Consider the following 11288-nt stretch of genomic DNA (forward strand, 5'->3'; position numbering starts at 1 on the left):
GCCCGCTTCCATCGCTGCAACACCTGTTGACCTGATAACTGCTCTCATATCTGGCAAACCGAGGGGTGTCCAAAACGGCCGTGTGGGGGTGTTGTTTGTATGTTGATCCACAGAGCTGTTTTCTGCGCCTCGTCTCAATCCCTCAGAAAATGTAACAAGTAGCAGAAAGCTTGAGACAAACAGAACGATGATGACCCGTAAAAAGGCTCCATCGTCAACACGGTGTATGGTATAAACATGTATTTTAATTTAACCTCTTTTACAAGAACACATGGCCAAGATACCGGCATAAAAAGGTGCAAATAAAATCATACAAAATAAGACAACAGGTTATACCATACTGAAACAGAAAAGAACATGAGGTTCAAAAAAAAAAGGAAGCTTGAACACAGACATGGAAAAGAACAGAGTCATATTCAGAGTTAGTATTAAAGATATCAGAATATTTCTGGTTGCAGAGTATTTTTACAGAACTCTTTAGGGAACATGGGCAAGAAAAAAAAAAAGTCTGTGAGTTTCTTCTTCACGTTGAAAACTTAGAAATAATCCTGTAGGCTCGAGAAATGCTCCCGTGCTCGCATCAAAGTTTTTCACTTGCAGGCCAGATTCTTATGGGGAACGAGAACGTTTTCTGCATGCATGAAAAATCACAGATATTTGTCCTGCCCATGTCTCCTTAGCAGCTCTGCAAGATCAAACATAAAATAACAGTAGAGGAGCATTTTCCCTAAGAACAGAAGTTATTTAAACAAGCTGTATGCACTTATGTCTCAGAGGTATTTTGATGTTGCAGGTGGTTCAGTAACAGCGATCAGGTAAAACTGGTTAAAATGTGCAATATTTCTATGCTGTGGCGTGACATTACACATTCTCACTAAAGGTAAATAATGCGTCTGACTTTCTGAGGATGGATTTCTAAGAATAACACATTCATCAAAGTCAGTAGTAGCTATTTTAACATCTGGTTATGCTGGTAGACTATGATATTGCAACGCTCTTTCTGGGGATTTTTTCATTTGATGGACCCTCAAATGTAATCCCCCAACATAGTATTTACAAACCTACTGCCTTTGTAAGAGGGAAACTATCATTAAACCATGAACTGTAAGGACTAACTGGTCAGCTGAAGCTCCATGGACTACCTGCAGCTTCAGTGCTTATGTGCCATCTGTTCACTGAAAGGATGAGAGAAAAAGAAAAGGATTCAGGATCTTCTGGTTGACTGATGACGATGAAGGTGTTTTTTTCTGAGCGCTCTGTGACTCCCCCCCCCCCCTCCCCCCCCACCCTCTCAGTTTACATGTTTCTCCCCCCATTGATGACGTTTCCCCCTGGAGGGGCGATGTGGATCGAGTCCAAGATGGGCCGCAGTATCTGTCCGAACGGCCTGTAGAGGTAAGGAGGAGACAGGATGATGGCACATATTTCATACAAGTTGCAGCATGTATATGCTAGGTGTTTTAAACTTCAATCCGGGCGCTGGTGGCGCAATGCTTAGTGTGTGCGTCCCATGTATGGAGGCTATGGTCCTCCAAGAGGGCGGCCCAGGTTCGAATCCCACCTGTGGCTCCTTTCCTGCATGTCATTCCCTACTCTCTCTCCCTGATTTCAGACTCTATCCACTGTCCTATCTCTCTCCATTAAAGGCAGAAAAAGCCCAAAAATAAACCTAAAAAAAAACTAAAAAGACTTCAATCCGATACTAGTTTGAATCAAATGAAATCAATGACTGTTTCGTTGCCATGGCAACAAAAATAGAAGTCCTGAGAACCCAATATGGAGTCATTTCTTGTTTTCAGTGATCAAAAAAATTGCTCAAATACATTGGCAACATTTCAATGCCCAAACATTGTCATGGTCGTGCAATTTAGGCCGTGTGCAGGAGATTGCCTGCAATTTTTTGCACCAGGTGGGTGACACTCCCACAGCTAGGTGTTTGTTCTGCCCTCTGAGTCTGCCTTCTCACCGTAAACAATAGGACATGGAGCGAGAAAGCCTGAGCCCACCCGAGCCCCTTCCAGAGAGGGGGGCGTGGTCAGACACAGCTCATTTACATATTTAAAGGTACAGACACAGAAACAGGCTGTTCTGAGCAGGGCTGAAATAGAGGGGTTTATAGACATGATCAAATACAGGATCAGAGTGGATTTAGAACAAGAAACTTCACACACATGTTTTGAGGAGCTCTGACAGTTTTTCTGAACTTGTTGAAAATGAGTATAACATGTGACCTTTAAAGGCTTTAGGTTAACAACTCACGTCGAGAGGACTTCAGAGGGCAGGTCGGTGATGTAGGATGGAATGCTCCGGCCCGTCAGGAACTGAGCCACCTCGTTAGTGAAGGTGTTGCAGTTGTGCTCAAACAGACGATACCTGTCACCTCTGAAACAACAGAAGAAGAAGAAGAATTCAAATCAGATACCAGCCTATTAGAAATATGAAAAGTTAGTGACATGTGAAGATAGGTGAACATCTTTATGTTCTGCAGTAAACTAGTAGCTCAGTCTGTAGGGAGCGGGTCACCAGTTCAAGTCCCGGTGTGGACGAAGTCTGGAAACTGGTCTGGTAAAGAGAGGAGCCAGATCACTTCCTGACTTTGAGCATGACGCTGAACTGCTCTGGCGCTCTTTCCTGTGCAGCCCCTCGTCTGCTTTGAGACGTGTGACTGAGGGAGGAGAATAATATTTAACTCCACCTGTATGTGCTTTCTCCCAGGGACGAGAGGTACTCCATGAAGATCTCGTCAGACACCTCGGTCTCGCCCAGCTCCACCACCGTGTCCGGATGTCCCAGCATCGTTCCACCCTGAAAAACACACAACAGAAAACTCTCAATAAATCTATAAATTTACTAAAATAATAATAACCGAACTCTTGGAAAGAGCTAAAACTCATTCATGAAAGTTGCTTTTCGACCTCTTATTCTGAAAAAACGGTAATATAGGATGTGCTAAGGGGCCGTGCAGTATGTTAATATCTCACAGCTGTCTATCTAAATCTTGTTTCTCCTCAGTTAAATAAAATAAAAACATCTTATGACAGTTGTGAGTTATCTGTTTTTTTGTTGTTGTCTTTGTTTTATCTTAAAATGAGACAGTTAACAGTCAGTGTTGTTATAACTGTGATTACGACTTTGAACACTGGGTGAAGTCTTGTTTTATGGTGCATAAAGCCTCCATAAACCAAGGCTCCAGGTGATTATTACTGTATGTGATATCATTATTATTAATGTAGATGTAACACCAGGTGTGCATACAATACCACCTGGTCACAGGGAACCAATTTGGTGGCTCTTGTCAGAATGATTAATGATATAACTGTTGATGTTGTTCTTGTGTTTTTTTGTCATTCTGTTTGCTCCTGTTGCTAAACTGATTTCTCCTTATGGCAGGGGCGTGTCCAGACTTTTTTTTGGACTGAAGTGGCCCACATGGAGTTCTGACTTATGCAGGGGTAGTGTGACGTTTGTGGGCACACACACAAAGGAATTGATCTTCTTTTTTACCCTTTCTATCCCCACTAATTATATGTAGGTAACAAGATTTGGCAACATAAAAATATTCTAAGCTTGATTTTTTAGGGACTCAAAAACAAAGATGAGCAAAGTCACACTTTTAAAGTACTTGCAAAAATTGCATGCAAACTTCTTGCACGCTGTCCAAGTTGCAAAAATTCATTTATTGGCAATTAAATCCATTCCAAGTCAGACGGTGAGCACAAGTTTTTCATTGGAAATGTTTATGGAAAGAGCATAAAGTATGCAAAGTTACTACATTAACTCGTAAAAAAACCCAAAAAACTGAGCAGCCAGCAGCCAGAATAATCGACTGTATGTAAGTCCCGCCCCTGATTAGGACAATAGCCAATCAGAGATCTGGATTTTGCCTTACAGGACAGTAAAGAGTATCTGCATCTGAATAAAGCTCAACAGTGAACCTCTCTGTCTCAATGTGGGAAAAAAGGGCACTGAGGTTTATTCTGAGTCCATCCCACACACGCTCTCCTGCTTCCATATACACCAACCAGTGCACCAAAGAACCCACGCAATATTGTAATTGTTGGGTAACTTTTTATTTGAAAAACAAAAATACAGGTGGTTAATAAATGACTTGACTGTTTTTTAAAAAAGGGTTGCGAGACAGGCGGCTAACACACTGCGGATTTGGGGATTTTGACAGTTATTGAATGAGTAACACCTGCCTCAGGGAAATAAAGGACAGGTAATTAAAACAGATTTAAACCATCAGAAGAATAAACCTGAGATCAGGTACATGCATGTGAATTACACCAAGACGTCCTCTAATAAGACTTTACCAAACACACAGTGCATGGATGACAGATTTAATTTAAGCCGTACTGAGGACTGACAGCAGGAGAACAAAATCTGCCTGCAGACATTTTCTTCATTAGCTTGTTTGATAAGAAATAGTAAAAAGTCTAAGACTTACCGGTGAACAGCTCGAGATCCCCTCGCCTCCAAAGAAGAACTCATCTCCGTATGCGACTATAGCTGTGTGCCTGAGGAGGAAAAAAAAGCACAAAATAATGAAAGAGAAGAAGGATTCAGCAGGACAGATATGACAAAAAGCTACGTAACAGCAGCACACAAATACAGCAAATATGACAACAAATAAAGAACAATACAACCTTACACTGACCCTTCTATAGCATAACTCTGTGATTACCTAAAATGTCAAGACATTTCTTTGGTAAAACCTCAAAATAGAAGCAGTAGGCCTACATCACTGCCAAAAGAGATGAGGGGAAAGAATTAAAGACAATTCCAGCAGATGTGTTTGAGCCTTTGTGTGATCTTAATTAGATTTGTTAATGTCCCTTTTTTTTTTTTTTTAATTATCTGGAAGTAGAAATAGGTCAAAGGCCGCCTACATCTGCTGGATACACACATTCAATTAGTTTCGATTATTCAGATGGTCGCAGGTCAGGTGAGTCAGTTGTCAACAAAAAAACAAAAAGCAGAAAGGTGATACATACCAGATCCCCTCCAGTTGTTTTCCTGTAACAAGACACAAGAGACAGAAGCGGATTCTGTGTAAACCAGTTTACAAGAGGAGTACATAGAAGAAGAAAAACACCCACCCCCGTTCATCGTTAGGATAAATCAGTCACGATTAATCATTTAGTTTAATTATAAATACGGAAAAAATGACGTAATCAAAGACAACTGCACTATAAGGTGAAATGCATAAAAGCATTCGGTTAAAGCATCTGCACCTGATATTTATTATTAACACTCATTTGTCCCCAAGGCCAGCAGGCTGCATCGGATTTTATACTTACCTAACATGATGGGACTGAGGCTGCGGGCCATTCCTCTCGATAAATCATAAATATATAGTTGGACATTGTATCGAGTAGCATTCTTATCCATAACGGAAAACCCCACAGGAGCTTAATTGTATTCTCTATTTGGCTTGGCTAAGCTACAGATAGAGATATTTAACGCCACAGCTGACAGGGAGGTTCTCTGTGAGTGATGTCATCACGTCTAAAAGAACGTTCAACCTTTCCGATTCGATCGCCTTCAGAATAAAAGCTTTGTCATGCGGCGTGAATAGGACATGGCAAGGTTTTTTCGCTTTATTTTGAAGGAAGGTGGTGTTTTCTTTTCCCCTTGCTGTCACCAAATTATTTGAGTAACCACTTGATAACGGTTTTTTATTTACGTGCGCTAGTAAAAAAAAAAAAGCTTTTTACGAAGAAATTAACAAAACAAACAATTCAGTATCTGGTCCTTAAATAGTTGTTCTCCAATTAGTGCTCCGAATTCACGGCGACTAACCAAAAAATGTGATTATTTTATGTAATTTTACAACCATTATATAAACGTATTACTATTATATATAGTTTGAAAACGGCTCCTTCGAATGCGACCGATAAATGCAGCCTTCATTTCCCCGATTTGGAGGCTTCAACAGTTTTTGGGTCAACATTAGAAGTTGGTTGTCGCTAAAAAATTAATGATATTCCATCTTTTGATACTTATAGTATTCTCTATTTTATGGATAATTTAAACCCTTCAATTACTGACAAGGTAAATGTAATTTTCCTCATGAGTAAATATCATATTCACTGTAGTAAGTGGAGAAACAGCAAACCCTCCTTTGACTGGTTTATAAATGATTTCAAATATTTTTTCTTATCTCTGAAAAAAATTAAATCTAGCAGGATTGCTAGAAAGATTAGCGCTGATTTATCGAAATTCTTGTTGTTTTGATTTCTGGCCCTTGTTGAATTTTTGTGTCCTTGCTCCAGTTTGTTGTCTGCTTACATTTGCCTGATGTTTAAGTTTTATTTTTATTTATTTATTTTTATATATAATCCCCCCCTAGTCTTGGGGTTTAGGCTTCAACGGTTGGATGCTTTGCAGCCTTCACTTCCCAAGATTCATTGCGCGCCAATGGCGTCCCCTAACGGTTTCAAACGTTTGGATTTAATGTTTCTTAGAGTGAAGCATAATTTAACGTTACATTGCTTAAACATATTTCGTTTTATTTTAGGGAGCAAGGAGCATACTGCTCAATTCATCCAGCTGCGGGGGAAGAATGACCATCTGTTCACTGGAGCCAAACATACTGCCAGCTTTGCTTGGAGGAAAACAATGGGTTATATTATCACCATTTGACCATCTTGTACTTAAGGCTATAATTAGTCCTCATCCTATTTCAAGCCCACAATAATAAGACACCCAGTAAATGCTGTCACATGGATGCAAACTGTTGACTTTTCTTTTTTTTTAAATCCAAAATTGGGCATCCAAAATAAATTATTATTTTTTGAGGGATGTGTGTCAATTTATAACCCTGTTTTCTCTCTGGAGAACTATTTTGGAGACCGTGGGCCTGGCTGGCAGTGTGTCACCTTTACAGGCAAAAACAAAATGGGACAATCTTAAAAAGAAATACAAAGTTTGTCATTTGTGCATTCAAATTGAATTTATGTTACTTATGTTATATTCATACAAATTAATAAACTGACTTTTTCTAACATTTGCGTTGCCGTTGCTGTTGTTGTTGTTGTTGTTGTTGTTGTCGTCAACTACCATGATTGATTTCCTCTGCCTTAGGATTGCAAGTGTCCAGGGTCAGGAGACGGCGTGAGTGGGAAACCCACTGCCGCAACTTGGCCCTGGTTTGTCCTCATGGATGAGGTGTTGGGACAGAGACATTCCACCTCATCCCCTGTCCTAATTGCCTCCATCCCTGAGGACACACCTGGGCCAAGCGAGGCAGTGGGTGACCAGGAGGAGGAGAGGTCGGGGAGAGAGGAAAGAGAGGGAAGCCAGGCAGGAGGAAAGAGAAAGAGAGAGAGAGGGACAATCATGATGAACTGATGCAATTAATCAAAGAGGACATGCGGAGGGATGTCACATTCCAGAGGGAGGCAGCGGAGAAGAGGGCACAGGAGAGCAAGGCACAGATGGAGAGGATGTTCTCCCTGCTGGAGCGTTTAATAGAAAAATTATGTAAATAAAATATTTGAATTAAAATAGGAATCGTTCATTTTCTTACTTAATTGTTATGTTTGCTACGTTTAGTTTTTTAATATAATATACTTTTTAATGAATGAAAATCATTTCAATTGAATTCAGATATCAATTGGTTCTATAATGATATTATTGTTGTTTTTATGCTAATCTAATATACCAATCCATAAAATTAATATAAATTGAAAACATTTGGTTAATTTAAATAATGTTGTTTATTTTGTTTACCTGGACTATGTATGAATTCTCTACAGGTGCAAACTAAATCACAAGAAAATAATCTGACCTTCAACGCTGTCACACATGCTGCTTTTCCTCCCCCAAGAAGATATTTAGACTGCACATTATTTACTGTACTGCCAGCTACCTACCTTAGAGACCAGAAAATAACCAGACCTGTTTGAATATTTAAAATTATAAATAAAATGCTGTGACTAAATCCACAGAAAACTACAGTCCCAGTGATTAATAAGTATCAAGGAGCCACTGCTAGTAGTTTCTCACAGGAAAGAAAGGTAAGAATATCAGTAGAATAATACAAGAGTAAATTGGAAGCAACTGCGCTTTCACTTCAACCAATCCTCATAGCTTCATTACACCAAAATACCTACAGTTAGTCTGATGGAACTAAGAAAAATGACTAAAAACCTAATGTTAGTATCAGTATGAAGAGTATTATTACAACCCTGCTTCACAGTATACACAAAATGTAACCTCTATGTAGATTATCAAAATGAACTAGTATAGCTATAATGAAAACAACGAGCAGAAATCAAATTAAACTTTGATTTATTAAAAGAAAACAGAGGTAAAGACTATTTACATTTATTTAAAATCTATCTATCATATTGTATATTTAAATCTGGGTATTTACATTTTTTTTTTTTTTTTTTTAAAACAGGGGCCCATCCGCCCGCCATACTGAATACAAAACAGGGATAGTGTTGTACTGTCGTGCAGCCAACAGGTGGCGCTGTTCTCCATTTATGTGCTCTCAGACTGACCTCACCTTCATCACACACACGTCTCGTTATTCAAAACAACAAATAAATAAATGTAAATAAATAATAGCATCATAATCTATACAGCCTTAATCGATTAATTTTAAATTCCAATGTGTAGTTGTAATATTTTTGATCTGGTTGCTTAGTGACCATGGGATGGAATTCACAGGCAGGTTGTTTGAGCCGTTAGAGTTATTCACTTTAACAAGAGGATCATCACTGTCTCAGTCCGCTCCGCCCCTCGAAACTTTGATTGGCTGTTTCATCACAGATCACTCAAAAACATTCTGATATGTTTGAAGAACCAACGACAGAGTGTTCAATAAAATATATAACCAACAGCAACAGCCCTCTGACTCATGGGGGGGAAAACAGTCTAGTAATGAACACAAGCCAACAAACCATTCTACTGTAAATCACACATTACAAATACTAACAAACACAACACCTGCTTTTTAAAGCATTAAACAGCTCAATATCTTCAGTTCATCGAGTACCACAAAGCATGCTGGGAAGTGAGAGAACGTTGTACAGTACAAGTGTCCAAGAAAAAAACTCGGAGGTCTTCGTGTTTATAACTTTTTTATTAACGAACCTTTATTGACAATTATCAGAGCAACACGACACGAGAGCAGAGTCAGTAGGTCTACGTCTTCATGTGGTTCGAATGAGTCCATTTATTGTGTTAGAAAACGCGGTTTGGAGGAGATTTATTATTACATATAGCACTCAACCAGAGCCGAACTGGCCTACTCGCTCTGCGCATGCTCCACTTTTCCCGCGTAATAATATTGGTGGGTGATATCCGACCGGAGGAAAATGAAGCCTCGCCGTTGTAAACAATGACGTACAGTATGACGTCCTCCAACAGATGGAGCAGCGAGGACACAGCTTTGAGCTTTTCACCTGGAACCAACTTTAAAAGTAAGTAAACACTGATTACTAAACACAGAGGCTAAATTATTATTTTTAAAGGTATGTGTGTCCATTTATAACCCTGTGTTAACATGATTTCCCTTTTCTGTTGTTTTCTCTCTAATAAGAACTATGTTGGAGACCCTGGCTGGCAGTGTGTCACCTTTACAGGCAAAAACAAAAAATAGGGCAATCATAAAAAGAAATACAAAGTTTGTCATTTGTGCATTCAAATTGAATTTATGTTACTTATGTTATATTCATACAAATTAATAAACTGACTTTTTCTAACATTTGCGTTGCTGCTGCTGCTGCTGTTGTTGTTGTTGTTGTTGTTGTTGTTAGAGTGCAGACATGATATCTGAGATATGAGCAGTATGGTCAGAGGAAGACAAGAGGTCTACATAGGAGTGATAGCAGTCTGTGCTTACTGTAGGTGGTACATTAAGCACGCTTGCTGTGACTCCTTGATACCTTCAGAGAACTGACCACTCATCTATCTGTTGTGATTGTGTTTGTAGAGCAGATTGTTCTGATGGGAGTGTTTGATTGCAATAGACTTTTATATCTGCTGTATTCTAATAAAAAATGTTTTTTTGGAATCTGAGCCCATTTCTTATTCGTGGTTTATTTACATCACCATCGTGTCCTGACGCTGTTTCTCTTTCTCTCCAATAGACGGATCATTCCTCTTCATTTAACCAACTTTTGTTTTCACAGCAATAATGCATACAATGCTTAGGAGGTCAACAACAGTGAGTACTGTCAGATGGGGCCCCCTTAGGGAGGTTTCTTACTGTCATTGCAAGATTTTCACATTTTGGGCCACTGATTTAGATTTAAAGTTTGTCAGCCCTCAGGGGCCTCTTCTGGCCTGGGGCCCAAAGCAGTTGCCTTGCCTGTTGACCAGCAGCACCTTGGTTTAACTATTTTTCTTTAGGAGGTTGTAACAACACCACAGTCTTGACTTTCTTTTAAAACTTGAGTCTAGAGTAAAGTTTTGTCCTTAGTAAAAAAATGTTACAAAGAGATGTCAAGCAATCATTCTGAATGTATATTTATTGTAGCTTAATTGTTAAGTGATGGGAAAACCTTTTAAATGCACAATTGCTTGTGGATATGAAAGGTGTCTGAATTCTGTTTAGAAAGGAAACACAAGTGGTAATAGAAATAAGTACTTCAATTTGAAAAAGACAACGTCATACAGAGGGAAAATTAAAGACGAACGCTATACATGCAGTCCAAAAAAAATGAGCAATAAATATTGTACACTTTAATCCACTTCATTTGTGTGGAAATGCAAACGTAGTCTCTAATTTAAATATCGACAGTAGTAAAGCGCATCTTCCAGAATGATCACATTGTATAACTTTCAATCCAAACACTGTAAAGTGCAAATCAAATAATACTAAAAGTAAAACACAGTCCACTGATGACTTTTTTTCTCTGATATCCATGACCTAGGCCGTATCCGAATTGCCAAGTACATACTCAATCTTTCAGTAGGCAGTATGCAGTACGTACTATCCGTGCTGTATACTGTTAGTACCTACTATTCAGTATGCACACACAGTAGGCAGATATTTGTTCCTACTTCTTCTGATTCATTCAGTATGGAAGTGACGTCATTTACGTTTCCAGAACCGGCCGCATTCACCCGTTTTTTTAAGAGTAATGCTCATATACAGTCAAGGCAAAAAACAATATCACAATGTAAATCAAGTAAAAGGCAGATTAAATAACTAAATCACATACAGTACATAAAGAAAAGTACAAATGAAAGACAGTAAGATAGTAGTAGTGATTTCAGTCGATACTTTAACTCTAGATTAAAAATTGATTAAATTAATCCACGCTCGTTTG

General features: G+C 38.9%; 1 protein-coding gene and 1 long non-coding RNA gene across 2 annotated transcripts; one reads left to right on the top strand and one right to left on the bottom strand.

The window, feature by feature from the left end:
• Nucleotides 1-225: 225 nt before the first annotated feature.
• Nucleotides 226-5508, bottom strand: desi1a (desumoylating isopeptidase 1a). The gene is made up of 6 exons (XM_061026748.1): nucleotides 5301-5508; nucleotides 4995-5016; nucleotides 4448-4517; nucleotides 2696-2805; nucleotides 2260-2382; nucleotides 226-1387 (listed from the first exon to the last, which is right to left on the bottom strand). Exons 1-6 carry the CDS (start codon nucleotides 5389-5391, stop codon nucleotides 1297-1299), a joined length of 507 nt encoding a protein of 168 aa, XP_060882731.1. The 5' UTR covers nucleotides 5392-5508; the 3' UTR covers nucleotides 226-1296.
• A 1567-nt stretch (nucleotides 5509-7075) lies between these two features.
• LOC132954236 (uncharacterized) lies at nucleotides 7076-7515 on the top strand. Its single transcript, XR_009665731.1, has 2 exons — nucleotides 7076-7274; nucleotides 7318-7515. It is a non-coding gene; the product is annotated as an uncharacterized LOC132954236 (long non-coding RNA).
• Nucleotides 7516-11288: the final 3773 nt, after the last annotated feature.

This window comes from Labrus mixtus, chromosome 20 (genome assembly GCF_963584025.1).
Source record: "Labrus mixtus chromosome 20, fLabMix1.1, whole genome shotgun sequence".
Taxonomy (NCBI): domain Eukaryota; kingdom Metazoa; phylum Chordata; class Actinopteri; order Labriformes; family Labridae; genus Labrus; species Labrus mixtus.